The sequence below is a fragment of the Neofelis nebulosa genome, chromosome 4, assembly GCF_028018385.1.
Source record: "Neofelis nebulosa isolate mNeoNeb1 chromosome 4, mNeoNeb1.pri, whole genome shotgun sequence".
NCBI classification, from domain to species: domain Eukaryota; kingdom Metazoa; phylum Chordata; class Mammalia; order Carnivora; family Felidae; genus Neofelis; species Neofelis nebulosa.
The window spans coordinates 152459589-152486424 of record NC_080785.1 but is presented as its reverse complement, the minus strand read 5'-3'; the positions used below and the strand labels follow the sequence as shown (position 1 = coordinate 152486424).

The 26836-nt window shown below is 43.3% G+C and overlaps 1 protein-coding gene across 16 annotated transcripts in view; it reads left to right on the top strand.

Annotated features, from left to right (window-relative positions):
- FBXW12 (F-box and WD repeat domain containing 12) overlaps positions 1–16580 on the top strand; it is a 77628-nt gene extending 61048 nt beyond the window's left edge. For 12 of the 16 annotated variants that reach the window (XM_058727085.1, XM_058727083.1, XM_058727086.1 and 9 more), the window contains 6 exons: positions 2934–3143; positions 3950–4108; positions 5090–5300; positions 6248–6426; positions 6528–6661; positions 16410–16580. In XM_058727085.1, coding sequence (XP_058583068.1) covers positions 2934–3143; positions 3950–4108; positions 5090–5300; positions 6248–6426; positions 6528–6661; positions 16410–16509 — 993 coding nt within the window. In that variant the 3' untranslated portion in view covers positions 16510–16580. Of the gene's footprint in view, positions 1–2933; positions 3144–3949; positions 4109–5089; positions 5301–6247; positions 6662–9858; positions 10048–16409 lie in introns of all 16 variants that reach the window. The other 4 variants (XR_009260944.1, XR_009260942.1, XM_058727090.1 and 1 more) reach the window with 4 other exon arrangements.
- Positions 16581–26836: the final 10256 nt, after the last annotated feature.

Genomic DNA, 26836 nt, shown 5'->3' with positions numbered 1-26836 from the left:
TTCAACCTCCTAAGAGACCCTGAGTCAGAACTACCTAGCCAAGCTGCACCTGAATTTCTAACAGCAACTGAGACAACAAAAACTTCTGTTTTAATCCACCCAATTTTTTTGGAGAGGGCTTATTTTAAAAAGACTTATTTCTTTAAATTTTTTTAATGTTTATTTTTGAGACAGAAAGAGACAGATCATGAACAGGGGAGGGGCAGAGAGAGAGGGAGACACAGAATCCGAAGCAGGCTCCAGGCTCCGAGCTGTCAGCACAGAGCCCGACACGGGGCTCAAACTCATGGACTGCGAGATCCTGACCTGAGCCCAAGTCGGAAGCTCAACTGACTGAGCCACCCAGGTGCCCCTGGAGAGGGTTTATTTTTTACTTATTTTGCTTATTTTTTTTAAATTTTTTTAACGTTTATTTATTTTTGAGACAGAGAGAGACAGAGCATGAACGGGGGAGGGTCAGAGAGAGGGAGACACAGAATCTGAAACAGGCTCCAGGCTCTGAGCTGTCAGCACAGAGCCGGACGCGGGGCTCGAACTCACAGACTGAGAGATCATGACCTGAGCCGAAGTCGGACGCTTAACCGACTGAGCCACCCAGGCGCCCCTTTACTTATTTTGCTTATTTAAAAAAAAAAAAAAAAAAAAAAAAAAAAAAACTTCCAGTATAGTTAACATGCAGCATTATATTAGTTTCAGGTATACAATACAGTGATTGAACAATTCTGTACATTACTCAGTGCTCATTGTGGCAAGTGTACTATTTTTTTTTTCAATGTTTGTTTATTTTGAGAGAGCAGGGGTGGAGGTGGGGGACAGAGAGTGAATCCCAAACAAGCTCCTCACTGTCAGCACAGAGCCCAACATGGGTCTCAAACCCACAAACCATGAGATCATGACCTGAGCCTAAACCAAGAGTCAGACGCTTAACTGAGCCACCCAGGTGCCCTTATAAGTGTACTCTTTCATCCCCATCATCTATTTCACCCATTCCCCCATCTACCTCCCTTCTGGTAACTGTTTCTTCTCTGTACTTAAGAGTCTGTTTCTTGGTTTGTCTCTTTTTTTCTCTTGTGTTTCTTAAAGTAAACTGAGTAAAATCATATGGTATTTGTCTTTCTCTGAATTATTTCACTAGCACTGTACTCTCTAGATCTATCGATGGTGGTGCAAATGGCAAGGTTTCATGATTTTTTATGGCCAAGTAATATTCCATTGTCTAAATATACCACATACTCTTTATCCATTCATCTACCAATGGACACTTGAGCTGCTTCTATATCTTGGCTATTGTAAATAATGCTGCAATAAACCTAGGAGTGATACATGTTTTTGAATTAGTGTTTTTGTTTTATTTATGTAAATACCCAGTAGGAGAATTACTAGATCATATGATAGTTCTTTTTTCAATTTTCTGAGTAGCCGCCATACTGTTTTCCACAGTGGCTGCACCAGTTTGCATTCCCACCAGCAGTGCACGAGCGTTTCTTTTTCTCTGCATCCGCGCTGAAACTTGTTTCTTATATTTTTTATTTTAGCCACTCTGACAGGTATGAGGTGATATCTCATCCTAGTTTTGATTTTAAGCCACCCAATTTGGGGATGATTTACAAAGCAATAGATAACACTACACAGGAAGCCTCTTAGTGTTAAGAGTACAAATGGTGGTGACATTTGGAAAGGGTAGAGAGGTTAGTAAATATAACAAGTACAGGTAGAAATAGTTATATGGGGCGCCTGCGTGGCTTAGTTGTTTGGGCGTCTGACTTCGGCTCAGGTCATGATCCTACAGTTTGTGAGTTCAAGCCCCACGTCGGCCTCTGTGCTAGAAGCCTGGAGCCTGCTTCAGATTCTGTGTCTCCCTCTCTTTCTGCCCCTCCCCTACTCGTACTCTATTTCTTTCAAAAATAAATGTTAGGGGCGCCTGGGTGGCTCAGTCGGTTGAGCGTCTGACTTCAGCTCAGGTCACGATCTCGCGGTCCGCGAGTTCGAGCCCCGCGTCAGGCTCTGGGCTGATGGCTCAGAGCCTGGAGCCTGCTTCCGATTCTGTGTCTCCCTCTCTCTCTGCCCCTCCCCCATTCATGCTGTGTCTCTCTCTGTCTCAAAAATAAATAAAACGTTAAAAAAAATTAAAAAAAATAAATGTTAAAAAGTAGTTATACGAACACTTTGTAACAATTTTTACATTTTGTATTCTTATCTGTTTGATATACTTCACGATTTTTAAACTAAAGAAAATCTAGAAAGGAAACCGTTCTTATTTGCAACATACAAGATTGATGATGGATAACAATTATGAGAGTTGATATTCTTTGGATCCTACTGTGAACTGGATATTCTTTGGATTTCTACTAAGTATGTTTCGTGTGCTATGAAATGGAAACAGCCGTGTAAGAAGCCACAATGATAAGTAACTTGCTAAATGTCACACCATTAGAAAGGCAGAACTGGGGTGCCTGGGGGGCTCAGGTTAGGCACCTGACTCTTGATTTCAGCTCTGGTCATGATCTCTCGGTTTGTGAGTTCTAGCCCCGCACCGGGCTCTGTGCTGATGGTGCAGAGCCTGCTTAGAATTCTCTCCCTCTCTCTGTTCCTCCCCTGCGTGCATGCACACACACACTCTCTCTCTGTGTCTCTCAAAAATAAACAAAAAAATTTTTTTTGTTAATAAAAAAAAAGAGGCAGGACTGATTTGGGCCCAGAAGTCAGATCGTTCTTTATGCCTATCATGTAGTGAGCTCTTCTGTTGTTTGAATATATTGTGTTGTTCCTTTTCTGTGTTCACTACCCTCTCAAGGGGGTATTTTCTTGTTTGTTTTTCCCCAGAAGCAAGAAACGGCTCTAATTTGGAGGAGACTTCCAAATAAACGCTGGCAGAATGAAAGCACCATGGGTGTGAGGAGTTCCTGGCACATACAGTGTTCCTTTCCCTCTAGGGCACTAGGATCTGGTCAAGCCCCGTCCAGCAGTCTAGTATCACGCATCTGGCGACCCTCCCTCAGATGCATCTCGCGTTCACTGTGGATTTGGAGGGAACCGTCAAAGTGTGGAATTGTCAGGATCAGGATGCCCTGGCCACTTTCCCTGTGTCTCAGGCCTGCTTTTCCTTGGAAGTCTGTCTCACAAAGGATGGCCCATTCCTGATGGTAAGTGAGCCCTGCATCTGGAGGGCACCCACCAAACAAAATGCCTGCTGCCTTGGCCGCTGTTGTGGCTCCGTCACTGTCACATCACAGTCTATCTTCTTGGAGTCATCCCCACCATGTACCCTGAGGGTCAAAACACACCAGCGAATGCTGGTCACACAAACCTTGCTACCGTCTTGGCCCTTGATCTCCCACAAGTACATTTCCCTAGTCATTCTTCCAAAAAAAGGAAAAAAAAAATCCTGAATTACTTTATATCCATGTCTCTTCTTTCAAGTTTCGGTTGTACAGTACATGACCTTGGACAGGGACTATGGAGGGAGAGCTGTGGGTTTGGGGAGATATTGAGAAAAAAGAATAATGTTGATGTACCAATGAATAATTATCCTCGAGGAGAATGCTTTGGGGCTTAGAAAGTTTTATTCCTTGGGATCATTCTCACAATGTCAAGAGGTTTTAATCTCTGTTACATGATTAAAGAAACAGTAATATATATTTTTAAAATTTTTTTAAAGTTTATTTCGAAAGAGACAGAGACAGTATGAATGGGAGAGGGGCAGGCAGAGAGGGAGAGAGAGAATCCCAAGCAGGCTCTGTGCTGTCAGCACAGAGTCCAATGCGGGGCTCGAGCTCATGAAACCGTAAGATCATGACTTGAGCTGAAACCAAGAGTTGGTCACTTAACCAACTGAGCCACCCTGGCACCCAAAACAGTAGAATATTTTGCAGCTGACAGTGATGTCTTCTGTGTGCTTTATAATCTCCCATCTCCTTCTGTTGATGTGATGGTGGTGCTTTGGTTTCAGGTCGGCAATTCTGAAGGTGACATCTACACACTGACAGTGCCTGAGCTCAGGGGTGTTTCTAAAGTCCACGCATTTAAATACACTGTTGACCTTCTGCACTGCTCTCCTGACAAGAAATGGGTCTTTGCATCTGGGACACATCAGAACATCTTGCCCAGGGTGAGCGTTGCTCTGCGGGTTAACCTCGGGAGGACAGGGTCAAGCATTGGGAAGGTGGAGTTTAGGAAGTGTGGGAGAACCTGCAGCGCTCAGCAAGGACCAGACATAGGGCTCCCCCCTCTCAAAGGCCATATCACATTTAGAATCCATTTTGATAATCAGGAGGCAGTGTTCTTGGAAGTGATGATGTCTAGGTGCAAAAACAAACGTTAATTCATGAAACTTTGCATTGAGAAGCCATGAAAATTTGCATCAAGAAGCCTGAATCAGCCAAAGAGCTAGAGGCAAGTGAGGGACAGCTCAAGAGAAGAGGATCTCTGGTAACCTTGTTCACTTTAGCTTTCCTTACTCTTATCCACCTTGGCTAGAAAGTACCAAGCAGTCCAGAAGTAAATAAAAATGGATCCACCTCTGAATGGCACTCTGAGAAAGTCTGTGGCCTTTGAGCCAAGCCATTTTTACCATGGCACAGGTGGACCAGGCACCAAAGAGCAAGGAGCTGAGAGGATGCAGCCAAAGCAAAACAGCCCTTGACCCCTTCTCCAAGGAAGGGAGATCTGTTGAGCCAGTGGCAACTTGATCCGGACTCCGGTGTGGCCAGACGATTTTGTACCTCTGTGGCATGCCTGAAGTGTGGCTGCAGGGGCTTTGCTCTCTGTGACCACGACAGGCAGGATAGGAAGACAGGTTCTTGGATGTCAAGTGACAAGCAGTGACTACTCTGTGCTTCCTAAGATTCGGATTAAAGTTTGGCCACAAAACGAGGATTTTTTTTTTTTTTTTTTTTTTTTTTAAGTAGGCTCCATGTCCAACGTGGGGCTTGCATGTATGACCCTGAGATCAAGAGTCAAATGTGCCACCGACTGAGCCAGCCAGGTGTACCACAAAGTAAGGATTTTTAAGGAGGCTTTTCTGGAGTCCCTCCTGCACTGACATGCTGCTACTTCCCCCTTCACCTATTTGTGCACAATCTCTCCATAGGTCTTTTTCACAGAGTGCTTACTGAAACCATCGGAAGGCAAAAGCCCTCTGTCACTCTCTATTCCATTTTCGTCATGCTGCAGAGCCTGCTGGGCCCCAAGGAGGACAAGCAGGATAACACTGATGTACCGAAGAGGCTCTTCCAAAAAGACGGGATTTACCACCTTTGACCTAATGACCGAGAGGACTGGGGGCAGAACAGTCATCCAAGGTAGGCGGTGCCACACCGGAAACACAGCTTCGCCTCCCCTTCACTCATGCATTCTTTTGAAGCCATAAATGTATGTAAACGGTCTGTGTGAAGCAGGCAGGGGATTTCTTCAGCTGCAGGCTAACCCTTGCAGGTTAGTGTCTCTGATGCCCACGCTCTGACCTCTACACTCCACCCTGCTCTTGGGCAGATATGATTTTATTTGTTTATTTAGAGTGTGTGCATGAGTGGAGAGATTCTTTATATTTTTTATTTGTCATTAAAAATTTTTTTTAAATATTTACCTATTTTTGAGAGAGAGACAGAACATGAGCCAGGGAGGGGCAGAGACACACACACACACACACACACACACACACGCACACACACAATCTGAAACAGGCTCTAGGCTCTGAGCTATCAGCACAGAGCCCAATATGGGACTCGAACTCACAAACAGCAAGATCATGACCTGAGGTGAAGTCAGATGCTTAACCGGCTGAGCCACCCAGGGCCCTGAGAGAAAGAGGGAGGGAGGGAGGGAGGGAGGGAGGGAGAGAGAAAATCTTAAGTAGGCTCCACGTCTAGCCCTGCATGGAGCCTGACCTAGGAGTTGATCTCATAACTGTGAGATTGTGACCTGAGCCAAAATCAAGAGTTGATGCTCAACCGATTGAGATGCCCAGACACACCCTGGGCAGATGTGGTTAGATTCCCATGCTGCTTTCAGGCCTGGATTCCAACCCCCCCTCAATGCCTGAGCTGTCACTGTCCACCACGCTCCGTTCCCACATCCTAGCACCTGTTACCATGGTCAGTGACCTGTATCTGCCACTGGCCTGTCCTTCATTTTCCTCACCAGGCTGAGGTCCCATGAAAGTAACGAGTATGCTTTTTCATTCCGTGTAAAGATATCATTCTGACTAAATGACCCCAAGTTTGCGTGTGTTTGTTCCGCATGAAAACAGCCCATCAGGTCGCGACTTTCCTGTTGCCAGTTCATATGGAGAGTCCGATTTGGATGGGAGCCAGTGATGGAAATATGATCGTCTTTGAGAGTGGGCCATACTTGTTCCTCTTCACCATCAGTGGGCACCAGCTGCAACGATTTGAGGACCACCAGAGGACCATTGGCAATTTGTGGGCGGTCCGTATGCCCCTTCTCCCCCCCCCCCCCCCCCCCCCCCGCCGTCCCGCTCACTGCTCTGCCTGTGACTCTGGGCCACTCATCCTGCGTCTCCTTTGAAGGATTCTCTGCATGTCCTCACCACATCTATGGATGACTCCCTGCATGTGTACATGTGGGAAGAGGAAGGCCGTTATCCATACCTCAAGAGCTGCTGTCACCTGGAACACATAGGGAGTGACCTGACGCCCAGCTGGTAAGCCCTGCTTTGTGACTTAAACTTCCCTTCAAGATTTTAAATTTCTACATAAAAAAATAAAGGGATAGTAGGTGAGGGTTTAGTTTTGTTTTTTAAGTTCAAGGACATATATGAATAAACTTATGTCCAAAAAGAGAATTGCTAGTTCTTGGAGTATGTTCACAGCTCTTGGAGTAGATTCCAAAAGGCTTTCCAAAATGGCTCCCATTTATTTGCCCACAGCAGGATATGGAAGATTTATATCTTCAGTGTCCTGTCTTTACTTGCAAGGTTTATACGTTTTTTGAGTTCGTCAGTCATTTGGGTCACTTCCTTAGCAAGCTGATTAAAAAAATTTTTTTTTAATGTTTATTCATCTTGGGAGAGACAGAGTGTGAGTGGGGGTGGGGCAGAGAGAGGGAGACACAGAATCCCAAGCAGGCTCCAGGCTCCAAGCTGTCAGCACAGAGCCTGATGCAGGGCCCGAACCCAGGAACCGTGAAATCATGACCTGAATCAAGTCAGACGCTTAACTGACTGAGCCACCTACGTGCCCCTTTAATTTTTTTTTAATGTTTATTTATATTTGAGAGAGCAAGCAAGCAAGCAAGCATGAACCAGGGGGAGAGCAGAGAGAGAGAGAGGGAGACACAGAATCTGAAGCAGGCTCCAGGCTCTGAGCTGTCAGCATAGAGCCCGACGTGGGGCTCAAACCCACGAACCGTGAACTCATGACCTGAGCCAAAGTCGGACACTTAACCAACTGAGCCACCCAGGTGCCCCCATTTAGTTTTCTTTTAAGTTGCTAGCCTTCATCTAAATTATTTTTTTGAGATTTTACGTGCTGTACATAAGGCTCTTGTCTTTTATAAACATTGTTGCTTGTCCATCTAATGTTTATTTTTGGCAATATCTAACAAAATATAATACATATCCTTTCAACTGCCAGGGCCACTAATAGGAATTTACTTTGACAGTACACCTCCAGTGATTAAAAATACATTGGTTGGGGCATCTGAGTGGCTCAATCACCTGAGTGTTCGACTCTTGCTTTCGGCTCAGGTCACAATCTCGGGGCTTTCTGGGTTCAAGCCCTGAGTCAGACTCTGTGCTGACAGTGCAGAGCCTGCTTGGGATTCTCTCTCACTCTCTCTCTCTCTCTCTCACTCTCTCTCTCTCTCTCTCTCTCTCTCTCTCTCTCTCTGCACCTTCCCCACTCGTGCTATCTCTGTCCCTCTCAAAATAAAGTTTTATTTATTTAATAAAAATGAATGAATAAATACATTGGTTGTTTATTACAATGAGTTGTGATTGCCTAATGCTGGAAACCATCTAAACTGCCTAAACATAAGATGTTGTTTAAATTACTATGGCATGTCCACATAATGGAGTATTGTGCAGCTGTAATTTAAATCTCTATGTTCAGATATTTCCAATGTTTTTGAGGCACAAAAAAAATTAAGCATATATGTAATTATGCTTAGCAGATTAAAAAAAAATTTTTAACATTTATTTTTGAGAGCGAAAACAAGCTAGGGAGGGGCAGAGAGAGACAGATTCTGAAACAGGCTCCAGGCTCTGAGCCGCCAGCACAGAGCCTGATGTGGGACTTGAACCCATGAACCATAAGATCATGACCTGAGCCGAAGTCAGATGCTTAAGCGACTGAGCCACCCAGGCACCCCATGCTTAGCAGGTTTTATTTTTTGCTCTTTATCATATCTAATAAACCTTAGCCTACTAAGTCATAAATGCTTTTCTCCTTTCAATAATGTTTTGTGGCTTAGATTTATTTTAATCAATGATCATCTATATTTTCTATTTTTTTCTCCTTTCAGTAATTTTATTTATTTTTTTTTTTTAATTTTTTTTTTTCAACGTTTATTTATTTTTGGGACAGAGAGAGACAGAGCATGAACGGGGGAGGGGCAGAGAGAGAGGGAGACACAGAATCGGAAACAGGCTCCAGGCTCCGAGCCATCAGCCCAGAGCCTGATGCGGGGCTCGAACTCACGGACCGCGAGATCGTGACCTGGCTGAAGTCGGACGCTTAACCGACTGCGCCACCCAGGCGCCCCTCCTTTCAGTAATTTTAAATAGATCCCCTTCATATCCGATGATGTCCCATACTGTACAGCATTATGTCTTTTATCCGTCTGATTTTTTTTTTAACAATACAAAGAAATAGAATCCAGTTGTCCAACACAGTTTTAGTTTTGACGATAGTCTTTTAATCAGAAGCACAAACCAGAGTATGTCCATCATGCCCAAGGTTTTCCCATGCTCCATTGCAGTGTGTCCCTCCTTCCATCCCCAGCACCAGGCGGCCACTGATCTGTTTTCTGTCCCTATTAATTACTTTCAATTTTCTAAAATTTTATGTAAATGGGATTATATGGTATATATTCCTTTGTGTCTAGCTTTTTTTTTTTTTTTAAAGTTTATTTTGAGAGACAGAGCTCACATGAATGTGTGAGAGAATGGGGGAGTGTCAGAGAGAGGGGAAGAGAGAGAACGCCAAGCAGCCTCCTTGCCATAAGCACAGAGCCCGATGCGGGGCTCAATCTGCCAAATCATGAGATCATGACCTGAGCCAAAATCAAGAGTCAGACGTTTAACCAACTGAGCCACCCAGGAGCCCTGTGTCTCACTTCTTTCAGTGAGCATTGTGGTTTTGAGATTCACCCTTGCTGACTGTATCAGTAATTCACTCCCCTGTACTGCTGAGTTCCTTTTACTATTGTCCCATTGTGTAGATGGACCACAGTTTATCACCTCACTAGTTGAGGGTCACTGATGTTGTTTCTAGCTTAGATAAATATGAAAACATGTGTATCCGAAGAGTGGAAGTGTCAGGTCATATGGAATGCTTCACTTTATAAGAAATTGCAAATGCTTTCCTAGGGGCTATACATTTTTGAATTCCCACTTGGTATTGTTCCATTTTTGTTTTATTTTTTTCTTACATTCTAATGGGCATGTAGTGATCTTTCATTACAGTTTTGTTGTCTATTTCCCTAATGATGATGAGCAGCTTTTCATTGGCTTATTTGCCATCCAGATAGCTTCTTTGGTGAAGCATTTGTTCAAACCTTTTGTATATTTTTTAGTTGGGTTGTTTTAGTTGGGTTGTTATTGAGTTTTGATAGTTTATGTATTTGTAACGTAAGTTTTTTTTTTTTAATGTTTATTTTCAACGTTTATTTATTTTTGAGACCCAGAGAGAGACAGAGCATGAGTGGGGGTGGGCAGAGAGAGAGGGAGACACAAAATCTGAAGCAGCCTCCAGGCTCCAAGCGGTCAGCACAGAGCCCAATGCGGGCTCAAACTCACGAATGGTGAGATCATGACCTGAGCTGAAGTCAGATGCTTAACCAACTGAGCCACCCAGGTGCCCCTGGAATGTAAGTTTTTTTTAAATTTTTTAATTTATTTTTTATCAGATAAGGCTTTGCAAATATCTTCTTCCACTTTGTGGTTAGTCTTTCTACTCTAACACTGTCTTCAAAGAGCAAGTATTCTTAGTTTTGATAAAGTCCAATTTTTCTTCTAAAAAGATGAGGTTCGAGATGTTGTATCTAAGAAATCTTTGCCCGACCCAAGGTCACAAAGATTTTCCCCTATGTTTTTGTCAAAATTGTATAGTTTTAGGTTTCACGTTTAGATCTGTTACCCGTTTTGGGTTTGCTTTTTTGAGAGAGAGAGCACACAAGCTGGGGAGGGGCAGAGGGAGAGGGGAGAATCTTTTTTTTTTTTTTTTTTTTTTTTTTTTTTTTTTAAATTTTTTTTTTTCAACTTTTTTTTTTTTTTTTTTTTTTTATTTATTTTTGGGACAGAGAGAGACAGAGCATGAGCGGGGGAGGGTCAGAGAGAGAGGGAGACACAGAATCAGAAACAGGCTCCGAGCCATCAGCCCAGAGCCCGACGCGGGGCTCGAACTCACAGACCGCAAGATCGTGACCTGGCTGAAGTCGGACGCTTAACCGACTGCGCCACCCAGGCGCCCCGGGAGAGGGGAGAATCTTAAGCAGGCTCCATGCCTAGTGCAGAGCCGATGCAAGGCTTGATCTCATGACTGTGAGAGCGTGACCTGAGCCGAAATCAAGAGTCAGATGCTTAACTGACTGAGCTACCTAGGTGCCCCAGTCTGTTATCTATTTTGAATTAAATTTTATATAGGGCAAGATATAGATCAAGGTTTTTCTTTCTTTCTTTCTTTCTTTCTTTCTTTCTTTCTTTCTTTCTTTCTTTCTTTCTTTCTTTCTTTCTTTCTTTCTTTCTTTCTCTTTCTTCCTTCCTTCCTTCCTTTTGCATACAGGTATTTAATTATTCAGCTCCATTTGTGGGTGAAAAAAACATTCTTCATTCCTTTACTTATTTGTCAAAAATTGACTATACGTATATATACATACATATATATACACACACATATACATACATACATATATATACACTTACATATATATACACTATATAAACTATATATCTATATAGATTTATATATATATATATATAGTTATATATATATAGTTATATTTATATATTATATATATAGATTTCAAGACTCTTTTGTTCCAAGGATCTTTGTGTCTATCCTTTCTCTAATAGCACACTACTTTGAAAGTGTAACTTTATAGAAATTTAAAAATCTGATGGGAGTCCTCCAGTTTGTTCTTTTGCAAAATTTCTGTGACTATTCTGGTTCCTTTGCTTTTCACATATATTTTAGAATAAGTTTGTAAACGTTTATAAAAATTCTGCTGGGGGGGAGCACCCTGCTGGCTCAGTTGGTGGAGCATGTGACTCTCAATATTGGGGTGGTGACTTTGAGTCCCATGTGGGTCTTAGAGATTACTTAAGGAAATTAAAAAAAAAAAAAAAAATTAAGGGCTCCTGGCTAGCTCAGTCAGAAGAGCATGTGACTCTTGATCTCCAGGTTGTGAGTTCAAGCCCCACAATGGGTGTAGAGATTACATACAAACATACATACATAAACTTTAAAAGAAATAGAATACACACACACACAATTCTGCTGGAATTTATACTGGAATTCTATTGGATCTATAGATAAGTTTGGGGACCTTTACAATTGAGTCTTCTAATCCATGAACCTTACGTCTCTTATTAAGTCTTCCTTATTTTATCAGTGTTTTTGTAGTTTTCAAGATACAGATTTTGCAAATATTTTGTAAGATTCTACCTAAGTATTTAGTGGTTTGGGTGCTACCATAAACAAACAGTAATGTCTTCAATTTTCTATTTTTTATTAATAGGATGTAGAAATATGATTGACTTTTTTTGATGTTTTATTTTTTTTAATTTTTTTTTCAACGTTTTTTATTTTTATTTTTGGGACAGAGAGAGACAGAGCATGAACGGGGGAGGGGCAGAGAGAGAGGGAGACACAGAATCGGAAACAGGCTCCAGGCTCTGAGCCATCAGCCCAGAGCCCGACGCGGGGCTCGAACTCACGGACCGTGAGATCGTGACCTGGCTGAAGTCGGACGCCTAACCGACTGCGCCACCCAGGCGCCCCGATGTTTTATTTTTTGAGAGAGAGCACAAGCAGGGGGAGGGGCGGACAGGGACAGAGGATCTGAAGTGGGCTTTGTGCTGACAGGCTGACAGCAGCGAGCCTGATGTGGGGCTTGAACTCATGAACTGCAAGATCATGGCCTGAGCCAAAGTCAGACACTCAACCAATCAAGCCACCCAGGGGCCCCATGATTGACTTTTGACATACTAATTTGGTATCCTGCAACCTTGCTAAACTGCTATTCAAATAGCTTTTATTAATAGATTTATAGATATTTTGTGGTTTTTCTATGTATACAGTCATGTCATCTGTCAACAGCTTCTTCCCCCCCCCCCCCACTTTCCATCTGTACATCTTTTATTCCTTGTTCTTGACTTTTGCATTGGATAAAACCTTCAATAACAAGGAGCACCTGACTGCCTCAGTTGTAGAGCATGCAACTCTTGATCTCAGGGTCATGAGTTCAAGCCCCACATTGGGCGTAGAGCTTAAAAACATAAAAACCTTCAGTAACAACACTGCAGTGGAGAGCAGGTATCCTTGACTTTTATAGAAAGTGTTGAGTTTTTCACCATTATGATATTCATTGTATGTTTTTGTAATTGCCTTTTATTAGGTTCAGGAAGTTCCCTTCTAGTCCTGATTTGCTGAGGGTTTTTATCAATAGATGTTAAATTTTGCCAAATGCTTTTCTTGTATCAGTTACTATAAGAACATTATTTCTCCTTTTTATTTATTTTTTATTTTTTTAAGATTTTATTTTTAAAATTTTAATGTTTAGAGAGAGAGTGGGAGCATGAGTGGGGGAAGGGCAGAGAGAGAGGGGGACAGAGGATCCAAAGCAAGTCTGTGCTGACAGCAGAGAGCTGGGTGTGGGGCTCAAACTCCTGAACCATGAGATCATGACCTGAGTGAAGTCAGATGCTTGACTGAGCCACACAGGTGCCCCAAAATTTTAAGTAATCTCCGTGCCCAACGTGAAGCTCAAACTCATGACCCCAAGATCAATAGTAGCATGCTCCACTGACTGAGCCAGCCGGGTGCCACTGATTTTTCCTTTTTAGGTTGTTAATAACTCAAATTACATCAATTGACTCTCTGAATATTGAACCAGCCTTGCATTCTTGGGATAAACCCCACTTGGTCATATTGTATATATTTTTATATATTGCTAGATTTAATTTATTAATATTTTGTTAATGATTTTTTGCTTCTGTATTCACGAGGGATATTGATTGGTAGTCTTATGTACTGTCTTTGTCTCATTTTGGCATTAAAATAGTGGTGGTTCCATAAAATTAGTGGCAAGTGTTTCCTGACCTTCTATCTTCTGGAAAAGATTTTGTAGAATTGGTGTTCTTTCTTCTTTAAAAGTTTAACAGGGGACATTTGGGTGGCTCTGTCAGTTAAGCACCCAACTCTTGATCTCAGGGTTGTGAGTTCAAGCCCTGCAGTGGGCTCTGGGCATGAAGCCTATTTCAAAAAAATAAAAATAAACAACAAATAAAATTTAATGGTCTCCAGTGGAACCATCTGGGCCTGGAGATTACTTTTTTGGAAGGTTATAACTATGAATTCTTTAATGGTTATAGCACCATTCAGATTGTCTCTTTTCTGCTGCATGAGCTTTGGTAGTTTGTAGTTTTCCAGGAATTAGTCATTTCATCTAACTTGTCAAATTTATGTGCGTGGATTTGTTCCTTTCAGTCTTTTACATATCTGCAGAATCATGGTGATATCAACCCCTTTACTCCTGATATTGGGGATTTGTCTTTTTTTTTTTCTTCTTAGTCTTAATAGAGGTTTATCAATTTCTATTACCTTTTCAAAGAAACAGCTTTTGTCTGTTTTTTTTTTTTTTTTTCTCCCCTCTTCTCAGTTTCATCTCTGCTTTTTTATTCCCTTCTTGTTTTGGTTTGTTCTCCAATTTTTGAGGTAGGAATTTAGATTATTGCTTTGAGACCTCTCTTTTTAAATATAGGCATTTGATGTTCTAAATTTCTCACTAAGCACTGCTTTGGCTTCAACTTACAGATTTCAATTGATTGTATTTTCATTTTCACTCAGTTCCATATACTTTTTTTTAAATACTTTTTTTTGCTTATTTTGAGAGTGGGGGGACACAGCGAGCTTGAGCTGGCAGGAGAGGGGCGCAGAGAGAGAGGGAAAGACAGAACCCCAAGTAGGCTCCATGCTGTCAGCACAAAGCCTGATGCAGGGCTTGATCTCCCAAACTATGGGATCATGACCTGAGACGAAGCCAAGAGTGGGACACTTAACTGAGCCATCCAGGTGCCTCTGTTCCATATACTTTTTAATTTCCCTTTTCCCCTTTGACCCATGGACTACTTATTTTCAAGTTTTATTTAAATTCCACTTATTTAACATATAGTATTAGTTTCAGGAGTAGAGACCCATGGATTATTTAAAAGTGTGTTTATTTTTCAAGTATTTTGATATTTTATTGCTATCTTTGTATTGATTTCTAGTGTGAATCAGTTATAGAGAGCACACTTTGTATATTCTCAATTCTTTTACGTCTGTTTAACTTAGACTCTACCCTGGGTCATAAAACAATCTTGGTTTCCGTGTGCTTGAAAAGAATGCATATCCTGCTCTTGTTGGGTAGAGTGTTCTATATTTGGCAACTGCAGCATTGTGGTTGATTTATCTTTTTCAGTTCCTCTGTATCCTTTCTGATTTTTGATCTTAGGGTTCTATCAGTTATGAGAGAAGACCATTGAATTTCCTGACTATAAATCTGGATTTGTCTCTTTTTCCTTTAAATTCTATCAGTTTGGGGGCGCCTGGGTGGCTCAGCCGGTTGAGTGTTCAACTTCGGCTCAGGTCATGATCTCATGGTTTGTGAGTTGGAGCCCTGAGCTGTCAGCACAGAGCCTGGAGCCTGCTTCAGATTCTGTGTCTCCCTCTCTCTGCTGTCCCCTGCTCTTTCTCAAAAATAAACATTAAAAAAATTTTAATCCATCAGTTTTTACTTCATGTATTTTGCAGCAGCTCTGTTATTTAGTACATACACATTTAGTAGTATTGGGTCTTCTTGGTTAGTTGGCCTTTTATTTTTGTGTAATGTCCCTCCTTGTTCTTGGCAGTTTTCTTTGCTCTGAGATCTACTTTACCTGTTATTCATTTAGCTAGTCCTGCTGTCTTTTGATTAATGTTTGTATGTTACATTGGAAGTAGAGGAATGGAAAACAGTCTGCTTGTATCATTATAATTGAAGTTAGTTTCTTGTAGACAGCATCTAATTGTCATGATTTTTATCCACATTGTGCCAAGATCTTTTAATTGGTATATTTACTTTTCTTATTTCAGCATTTGGAAAATGTTGTGCTATTTCCTTCTGGCTTCTATGGTATCCAATGAGAAATCCACTGTCAAAGTGGTGCTCTTCTATAGATAAAGTGTCATTTTTCTCAGGCTGATTCAAGTTATTGTCTTTAGTTTTCAGAAATTTGAGATGTTTGATATAGACTTCTTTGAATTTAACCTGTTTGGGTTTGATCAGCTTTTTCAGTCTGTAGGTTTACCAAATTTGAGTTTTTTAGCTATTACTTATCTCCGCAGTGTTTGAAGGGAAGAGGAAAGAGTCCACCTCTACTCACCTTAGCACAGGGGAGGGAGGAGATGGTCAACAGTGTCCACCTCACAGTCTCCCCTCCCCAGGGGAGGAGTAAAGGTGCCACCTTTGCTTGGGTTAGTGCAACTCAGGGATGGTTAAAAGAACTCCACCCCCAGTTTCTGGACTCCTGGAGAAGAGGGGTGTAGGAGTATCACCTCCTTAATACAGGATGAGAAGAGTTGACAGGGCCATGCCCCACAATCTCCCCATCACCCCATGGGGAGGAGGCATGGCCTCTTTTAGATACTCGCCTGGAATAGAGCAGGTATAGTCAAAAGGAACAGAATTCTCTTTTAAAATAAAAATATTCTCTATCATTATTAAATAATATCTCTGACTTGCTAGATAGATCTTGATAATTCTGGCAGTGCTATCTCAGGGCAGGTTGAGATTGCTACTCCTGCAAATAGTAATCATCATAACTTTGCCAGATCTGTGCAGTCATTTGAAACCAAATATAAGAGTGACTTAGGATCAATTGATTTGGGAAAAAGGTATCTTTGTCAGGTTCAAATTTAGTATCATCAACAATAGAAATAACTACTTTCCCTTTTGTCCATTAATTACGTTGTGTTTTTTTCTGTTGGCAGCTACGTCTCCAAAGCAATATGTGATAACATGAGCATAGTATGTGTGGTGTCAAAAAATCGTGAGTCCAGCATTCTGGTGATGTATTCTTTGCATACATAATATGGAAACTAATGGAATAATTAACCTTGCATCATCTCCCTCAATGTAGTAAAGAGAATTCTGTTTGCAAACTCAGAATGATTATTTGAGTGCTATTGGGAAAGAAGCAATGATTTAACTGTCTTTGGTAAATCAGGCACTGTAACAGATAGAATGTAGAGCAACATATCCTTTGTCCTTGCCATCAGGGACAGTATCGAATACTAAGGTAGTAAAATGGTCACACAAATCAATTCAAGGGGAGCATATGAGAGGGGAAAGTATGACTTTGGATTGAGGCTAGCTTAAAAGTGAAGGCACAGCCCTCTTGATCTCAGGGCTGTGAGTTCAAGCCCCAAGGTTGGGCATGCAGCCTACTTAAAATTTAAAAAAAAAAAAAAAGGGGGGGGGGGGGGGGGCGCCTACCTGGCTCAGTCAGCAGAGTATGCAACTCATTATCTTGGGGTTGTAAGTTCAAGCCCCATGTTGGGTGTAGAGATTACTTTAAAAAATCTTTAAAAATAAGATAATTGAAAAAGTGAAGGCCATCTGTATTCACTGTTCCTTGCCTATAAGCAAGCAAAAAAAAATTCTGTAAGATGCAAGCAAAAAATAAATATTAGAAAAACATAGACATTAATACTTAAAGGTAGCTGGAAGAGACTCAGAATATAAATGGTAATAAAAAAAATGCTCAAAAGGACTAGGAAATAGAAAATATAGCCAAAGCTACATCACATGAAAGTTTCAATTTCTGTATCACCACAGCCATTGTAATGGAGGCAAAAAAAAAAAAAAAAATGTCCCCTAATTTTGTATCACTGGCTCAGGATTCAGAGTTCAGGGATGAGAGTACTAAAAAATCAAACCTAAGAGCCCCAGGTCTACCATCCTGGCTTTGAGAGGTGGAGAGGACTGGAAGAAAGATGGCCTGAGGGAGTAGATCGTACTGTAATGGGAATGTAATCTCAATGGGAGATTTCTCCAGTGAGCAGTATGGGTTTGTTAATGTGCCCACTGTCCCCTCCTGGTCAAAATAAACTTTTTTTGAATGTTTATTTTATTTTTTAGAGAGAGTGCGAGCAGGGGAGAGGCAGAGAGAGTGGGACAGAGTATGCAAAGCAGGCTCTGTGGTGACAGTAGAGAGCCGGATGTGGGGCTTGAACTCACAGTTCTGTGAGATGATGACCTGAGCCAAAGTAGGATGCTTAACTGAGCCATCCAGGCCCCCGGGTCAAAGTAAACATTAAGCTGTGACCTGGAGGAAAAAGGAAAGGAAGCCCAGTGAGGGGTCTCTGGAGACAACAAGGTTGGGTGGAGAAGTTAGCAAGGAGATACACTGTAAACAGCACCTGACAGTTCTGGGATAGTTGCATGTTTGACTTAAGTCAGAATCAAAGGAAGTCTAGGTGGCTGAAGTCAGCGAGGAACACTACTAACCGAAGGGTAGAAAGACAAAGTGTTAAGTCACACAGACATTTGCAAGATATAATCCACATAGTTGTTTTGTTTTTTTTTTTTTTTTAACAAAAGAGAAAAAAGACCTATATTTTATAGACCTGTATTCTTTTTAATTTTATTTTGAGGGAAGGAGGGAGAGCAAGCCAGCGAGCATGGAGGAAGGGCAGAGAGAGAATCCCAAGCAGGCTCTGCCCTGTCAGTGCAGAGCCTGATGTGGAACTCAAACTCATGAACCATGAGATCATGACCTGAACCGATAATCAAGAGTCAGATGCTTCACAGGCTGAGCCACCCAGGTGGCCCTATAGATGTATATTCTTAAAAGATCCTTTTCACTGACCTTTAGGAAATTGATTTAGAAGTAGCCATAGCATACACCTGAAACTGTTTCAGGTAAAATATACCAATTTTACCTCAACTGAAAAAACAAAAGTAGCCACAGTAAGGAAAGGGAGCGAGGTCATTTTTCTTGATTAGAATCTCTGTTATAAAGGTAAGATGTGACAGAGGAAAAGTGTGTGAAATAGGTGGACTTATGTGTGCATGAGCACAAAGAATGTAACTTGTCCAAGGAAAGAGGAGCAAATAGGATCCCACAGCGTCTGTGATTTCTAAATAACCTAAGCTAAAGACACACAATTGAACTGCTTTTGGGCTTTCATTTTCCAGAAAAAAGTGGTCAAGATATGCAGAGAAAACTTTCTACACACAGAACCAAACATTGTTCAAAACTGCAAATGCAAAAAACCTTAAAATCCATGGTTAAGGTGGCTGGAATTGAAGAGAAACCTTCTAAGTTGGGGGACGAAAAAAGGGGGGGGAGGATAAATCCAGAAAAGCCAACAAATGCCACATGCCTTATTCATAGACTTTTTAAGGACTCCACGATGGAATACAGGACCCCTGCCAAAGTGGAGGTCGGGTCACACAGCTGCAAGGTCCGGGACCCTCGGAAGAGTAACTGTCCTTCCCTTGTAGGTAAACTGAAGGGAAGTCTACCCATTGGAGAAGGATGATGGGGATGGCTGCCTCTCTCAGCTCCTCCTTCTCCTTGGAGGTGGTAGTTGACGTAAGTGAAGGTTCCAGAACTAGAGAGAGGTCATATACAGATGAAGGTTTAATAAAGGGACTACTCTAATTTGGATTTGGGGTAAAAAGAATTCAAGAAACCACAGAAATAATAAACCTTAGTGATATTTTAGCCCCTTCTTTTTGTAAACATCCCTACAAGGCTCTGGCAGTTCACTTTTGACCTGTGCTCCCTAATCCAGGCCAGGTTTTATTTGTCTCAGCCCCAGGAAGCTCTGTGGGTGGGCCCCAGCTGCTGGAGACTACCAGTAAGGCTGGACCCTGCAGAGTGAAGGCCCACTACAGCTGACTTAGTTACAGAAGGGGTACTGACTCCCCCCTCCCTTCTTTCATTTCCCTGGGACCCTCAGTGCTAAAAGCCACCACTATGAGTGTGGGCTAACTATAGACCACAGAGAATTAAACAGGGCTATTCCTTTCATCAGAACTCCTCTATTAGATATCATTGCTTTAACGGATACACTCAAAAAACATGAATGAATGGTTTATTGATTTGACTAATACATTCTACTTACTAAAAACTTTACAGGAGAGAGAGGCACGTCCTCTCTAAAACCTTGTTCTTCACTCCGCTCCACTAAGCTGGGCCTGCTCCTGACCCCCAGGAGCTAGAACCGTGAATAAGAGAACCACAGGCCCCAAATGGTGTCCCATAAGTTAGGTATTATGTCTTGGTTTAGTGATTTGGGACCCTAACCTAACTGCAGTTTCAGCCCCCCAGAAATGTAACCTTTACCTGGTCAACATGGGAATATCCTGGTCAGCACTAGGAAATTTACTGCTAGACCCTTTCCATTCCCTTTAGGAGCACAACCTTGCCTAAAACAATGGGTTTGTTGATAATAATTTCCTTTTTTCCCCCATTCCCTAGCTTTAAAAACATTTCCTTTTCTGTAGCCCTTTGGAGCTTCCCTTTACTTGCTAGATGGGGATGCTGTCCAATTTGCAAATGAATTAATAAAGCCAATTCGATCTTTAACATTTACTCGGTTGAGGGGCACCTCAGTGGCTCAGTTGGTTAAAGCATCTGACTTCAGGTCATGATCTCAAGGCCCATGAGTTTGAGCCCCACATCGGGCCCTGTGCTGACAGCTCGGAGCCTGGAGCCTGCTTCGGGTTCTGTGTCTCCCTCTCTCTCTGCCCCTCCCCTGCTCACCCTCTATCTTTCAAAAATAAACATCAAAACTTTTAAAAACAGAAAATAAAATTTACTTGGTTGAATTTTTGTAATTTAACAGAATTAATTGCCCTGAATGGGGTACCACCATATGGGCAAGTCCCAGGACACAAACAGTTGCCCTGCAGATGACCTTCAACTTTAACTTCTACTCTGTGGCTGTGTCACTTTCTTACCTGAGAAGTACCTACCTTCACCAGTACAACCAAACATTCAGTGTCCTCTAGCCCCACAGGGCTCACTGGTTGCTAAAGGAGAGCAGGTCTAGTGCTGGTTAGCACATCCTGCTGCCTATAGGTAAACACACCAAGTTTTACTGAGTACAGGACACACACCAAAGGCACCATAATATTGATCTAACAAAAAAGATAAAATTTTTTCCTTTTTGGGTCAATTCTCCTGGCTCTCTACTACTCAATGGTCAGACTGGCTGGGGGGAAAAAAGGTTTTAAAATCCTAGTGTGTGACCTTCTATGATTCTGGATCCTAAGATTCCTAAGGTGCTTTATCACTGGCTCCAAAAACCAAGCAAGAGACCAGTTACCTCAAAAGCCTGCCAATGCCAGATTCACATTTTAACACATTATTTTTTAAATAGCCCAAACAAGCAGATTTTTAGCCATTTAGAGCCTGTCTGCTTTTTATACCCCCATTAAAACCTCCCCTGACTGCTATTCCCCACTGATAAGCCAGAACCTTCTGATTATAAGCCCCAGGCTGCCACGGTCATTCGGGACTATTTGACCCAGAGCCTCACCCCTCCCCCCTCAACACGCATGTGCACAAGCTGTGCTGCTGGGCTACCTCACCTAGACATCTAAGTCCCCTTGTCCCACCTCTATCTCCTCTCCAGGAGGCCATCCTCCCCTCCAGATGGTGGCTTCTACACCACAAGCTTCTAGACGGTCTTGTGATATGAGGACCTTCCCCTCCAAGCACCACTCAGTAAAGTTTGTGTGTCATTGCCTCCTGTGGTTATACCTTTTTCCTTGATCAGCCCCCAAATTCTTTGAGCCCCTACAAACCTATATCCCATATATAAAGAACTCTTTGGGCTCCTGGGTGGCTCAGTGGATTGAGCGTCTCTTGATTTCAGCTCAGGTCATGATCTCATGGTTTGTGGGTTTGGGCTCTGCGCTGACAGATTCTCTCTCTGCCCCTCCCACACTCACTCTCTCAAAATAAATAAAAATAAAGAGCTCTTAAAACTCAACAAGAAAACCCAATTAAAAATGGGCAAAAGACTTGAACAGCTACCTCACTAAAGAGGATATACAAGAGGCAACCTTCATTAAAGATGATCCACATCACTAGCCACTAAAGAAATCTAAAATTGCAATGAGATGCCGTTATACACCTATTAGATTAGAGGGGGCAGGTGGGGAAACAATACAAACTATTCTAAGTATTTACCTAAGAGAAATGAAAACTTATGGTCACAGAAAAACCTGTATGTAAATGCTTATAGCAACTGTATTCATAATCACCAAAAACTGGAAACAACCTGTCCTTCAACTGGTGAAAGGATCAATTCGGGTCCAGCCATCCAATGGAATGCTACCCACCAACAAATATAAATCAACTACTGACGCACACAAGTCTCTCTTTTGACATCAGCTTTAGCGACATTTTTCTAGATAGGTCTCCTCAGGCAAAGGAAATAAAAGCAAAAATAAACAACTGAAGCTACATCAAACTAAAAAGCTTTTGCAGAGCGAAGAAAACCATCAACAAAAAGGCAACCTACTGAATGGGAGATCTTGCAAATGATATATCTGATAAGGGGTTAATATCCAAAATTTTAAAATTTATAAAATATCCAAGTAATATCCAAAATAAAAAGTTCTACAGCTTAACACCAAAAAACAATCCAATTAAAAAACGGTAGAGGACCTGAATAGGCATTTTTCCAAAGAAGATATACAGGTAGCCAACAGACACATGGAAAGATGCTCAACATCATTATTCATCAAGGAGATGCAAGTCAAAACGGTAAGATATCCCCTTACACATGTCAGAGTGTCTACAATCAAAAAGACAAGAAATAACAAGTATTAGTGAGGATGTGGAGGAAAGGGAGCTCTTGTGCACTGTTGGTAGGAATGCAATCTGGTGCACTCTAAACAGTCTGAAGCTTCCTGAAAAAATTGGAAATAGAAATACCATACAATCCAGTAATTCTACTTCTGGGTACTCACCTGAAGAAAACAGAAATGCTACTTCAGAAAGATATATACCCCTATGTTTTTGCAGTATTTTATAATGGCCAAGACATGGAAGCAATCTATCCATCAATGGATGAATAAAGGTGTGTGTGTGTGTGTGTGTGTGTGTGTGTGTGTGTGTGTGTGTATACACACAATGGACTACTACTCAGCCATAACAAAAATGAAATCTTGCCATTTGCAACAAGGGATGAAGCTAGAGGGTATCATGCAAAGTGAAATAAGTCAGATAAAGACAAATACCGTATAATTCCACTTACATGTACACTCTAAATAATATGGGGCACCTGGGTGACTCAGTCAGTTGAGTGTCAGACTCTTGATCTTGGCTCAGGTCATGATCTTATGGTTTGAGTTTGAGCCCCGTGTCAGGCTCTGCACTGACAGTGAGGATCCTGCTTGGGATTATCTCTCTCCCTCTCTCTGCCCCTCCCCCACTTTGCGCACGCGCTCTCTCTCAAAAATAAACTTAAAAAAAATCTAAAAAATATAATGAACAAATAACAAAAGAAAGATACACTCATAGAGAACTGGTGGTTACCTAAAGAGAAAGGGGTGGGGGGAGGGGCAAAATGGGTGCAGGGGATTAAGAGGTACAAATTTACAATTATAAAATAAGTCACAGGGATGAAAAGTACAGCAAAGGGAATAGTCAATATAGTAATACACTTACCTGGTGGTGAACCTGAGCCCCCTCCCCATCAGGACAGGGCAGGGTAGGAGGTTGGACCTGGGCAGCGTGGAGCAGCAAGAGTCCAAGATTCCACGTGGGAGTCAGGAGAAGCTGGCTAGTCCTCCTGGCCATGTGACCTTGAGCAAGTCACACTCCCTCTGGATGGATTCAACCTCCCCCAGGGAAGACACCCTCTACGCCTCCCCCAGCTTAGACCCCAACCAATAGACAATGCCAGAGCAGCACCTCTCTCTCATGGGGGTAAAGGTGGAGGGATCAGCAAGACAGAGAGCAAAGGCAGGGCCTTCCTGTATCACCTGGAGGCTGAATCCCACTCTGCAGCCAGGGAGACCCCCAGTGGGAACCTGGGCACGAGAAACCTCTGTTAGGCTGGGCTTCCTGGGAATCAAGGGGCAGCAGGTCACGGGGTGTAGTGGAAAATCCCTGGGAGCTGGGAACCAAGTCCTGCTATGGCATTAACCCCATGGCCTTGAATGACACTACACCAGCCATGTGCCTCCCAGGGCAAATAGGCTCTCGTGCCGGATGCCCTGTTTGCCCACCAGGCCCGTCCTACCTGATTTTTCACCCTGCTCCGCACTCACAAGCTGACCTCTCCGCATCTGCACCAGCCAGGCTCCCCTGCCCTCTGGTTCAGGTGGCTTGGCCAACAGGGGGAGCTGACAGGACAGGGCAGTGGGCAGAGCCAGGGGCCAGGGTAATTATTCCACTTGTGCCCTTCCTGTCATGGGGCAGGCTGGCAGGTGCTGCCTTCCTCCTCCGAAGGCCTCAGTTCCTGTGGGGCTGCTCCCACTGGTGCTGATACCTGCCAGGTCCCCGCACCCTCACGACAGGGCCAGGAATGGCTGCTGCACCACCCTGCTTGGCTTCCCTGAGGCCCACAGCTCCGTCAGTAGTTCTCCTACTAAATCCACCTCCATTACCTCTTTTCTGGTTTGTGCCACCAGTTTCTCACCAGGAACTGAACGGATCCAGCACTTGATAAACATTTCATCATTAAATCCTGCCACGTGCCAACGTGGGGTCCAACCCTATGCCACAGGGTGGCCCCTGCCGCATACCAGGATGACTCCGCTCTTCTCCTCGGAGGCCCGGCCAGTCAGGGAAAGAGAAACTCAAGCTAGAATCCAGGTCTCCTGCCTTCCTGCCTGGAGATTTGGGGGAAGAGATGCATCTAGGGGTGTGTGTGTGCTCACATGCGCACTGAGATGGATGTGAAGTTTCCACAGTAAGTACATGGTGGGGAAGTCAGGTACCCATTAGCGAGCACACGGCCCCAGCGTGTCCCATGGGCACCAGTTACAGGGCTGTGCCCTTGCAGTTTGGGGTGAAAGGCTTCAGTGGTCGTTAACCTCTGGGTACCTTTACTCCTTGCTTTGCCCTCCCAACATTATTGTAATCAATCTTCTGTCTGAAACACTGTGGTTTGTTTTCTGGACTAGTCCACTCACTGTTACAGGGCCCCAGTTATTTCCTTAGCTGTATCTCACTTCTAAACCAGAGGTCAGGGTAGAGACAAGATAAGATTACCCACTGAGCCCCAGCACTAGAGCTCTAGACACAGAAAATGTCATAATAGCTTCTGATAAAATTCCACACCGTGACCAGAAGATGGCGGTACGCCACCATCCCGAGTCCCCAACTCCCCAGTGGTCCAGCCACACGGGAGGGGAGAGGGGCTGCTCACTAGCTTAGGTCTGTGGGCACTCAGGTAGCCCGAAGACCATTCTGCTTCAAGTGCATGTATCAGCCAGGTAAGACAAACACAAATAAAACCTCAAAACTGCAATCATGGAATAAATTCCTTTCAAACACCAAAATGTTATCTTTGCCTTAGATTTCTGGTACATATTTGGAATGGGATAAACCATAATTCTTAATTAGAACAGAACACGCTGAGTGTAGAGCCTGCTTATTCATATATTCTCTCTCTCTCTCTCTCTCTCCCTCCCTCCCTCTGCTCCTCCCCCCCCCCCCCCCCCCCATGCGCTCTCTAAAAAATAACAGAACATTTAAAGGAAGATCCATGGAGCATCACCAGTCAGCTAAACCAGACAGTTTGGGTCTGAATTTGTTCTGGAATGTGTTATCCTAACAAAGACCTGGGGGGTGGAAGAGTACCTGATACACGAGCTGGGCATTGAACAGAGAAGCCTGGAACAGCCAGGCCTACCCTGTGGCGCCCAGCACAGCCGACAGCCATCTATCAGCACTGGCCAGAAGGGGCTGGAGTCCTTCTGCCCAACTAATCCCAAGGTTTCCAAAATGATACCAACATTTATCAGCATAAATTCAGCCATTATATCGACTAGCACAGTTATTTAAATACTAAAAAAGTTAACAAAAACACACAACTCCTGGATCTTGTCTGGACAGTTATTCCAATATTTAAATTAATGAAAGTCCTTTTACTCAAGCAAATCACTTCCTGAACCCCTAAAGGAACCCCCGGTGAGAAACAGGGTCCTTAGCACGCTAACATGTTTGTGGGAAATACCGCCACAAGGGCACACTTTTGCAACCTTGATCAGAAAAATTCGGAAGACACTGGTCAAACCGGATGACAAGTGTCTGACACTGAAACTGTGGCCCAGACCCAAGCAAACAATCACAAAGAACTATCAGAGATGGGATCTCTGTTCTCAGCCATAGCATTTGAGTGAGGACTTAGAAATACCTACGTTATCGTGATAGATTTTCATTATCCACCTTGTTCTAGAACAGTGTTCTGTGAGGGCTGAGATGTGAAAGTGAGCAACTCAGAGTACATTCAACATTCAGCACCCCCAGACACGCAGGTACCTGGTTTCCTCCCCTCACCTACTGGTGTCCTGGAACCTGTAGTGGCCTAAGCCTGGAACAGAAGTGTGGGCCTGTTGTGACCAAGTCCACCCCAGACTGAACTCATTGGGCCTGCTCCCTGAGAGCCCATCGTTTGGCCTGACAGACCATGAGGGAGTCTGAGCCATTCTGAGCCACTATCTGAAGGACTAAAGCACCCATGCTTCCAAATGATGGTGCCCGACTGCTGACCTCTCTGACTGTGGTCTCGACACTGGGCAGAAATGGGGAGGGAGGGACATCAGAACAGAGAATAGCAGCTGTGACCACAGTGGGCATGGACAGACGAGTGTGGTTCCTGCTGTTATAGGGACAAGGACTGAGATGGTTTTATCTAGGACCATTGAGAGGGAGGGAAGGGACTCCTAAAATCCTATCAGCCTCTGTCTCTTCAAACTCAGTGAAGACCCGAGTGGGGGTGGGGCCCCTAGTCAGAGGGGAAGGGAGGCTGGGAGGTCTATGGGCTTGGGGAGTCAGCAGAGAGCCAAGGGGGAGAGCCATGTCAAGATTCTAGAATATTTCTGTTTGTCAGGCTGGCCTCTGGTGGAGGACAAGGGTGGTCTCAGTCAAAGGCGCATCAACACACAGCCCCACAGACCCAGCAACACAAGACCCAACTGAGACAGTCTGGAAGCTCACCTCCAGGTACAAATCAGGAAACCCCACCCAAGGCAGCCATTACACAGGCAGACAGTTGGTCTGGGATCCCTACCCCAGACTCCTGGAGTGAGGGGACAACTCAGTATCCTGGAGAACCTTCAAACAGCCCCAGCCAACAGGGGTGTGGAGAGCCTGGAAGCAGGACTGTGGAAAAGGGCCCCCAGACCCACTCTCCCTGAAGCTGCCTGCACCGGTGCCCTC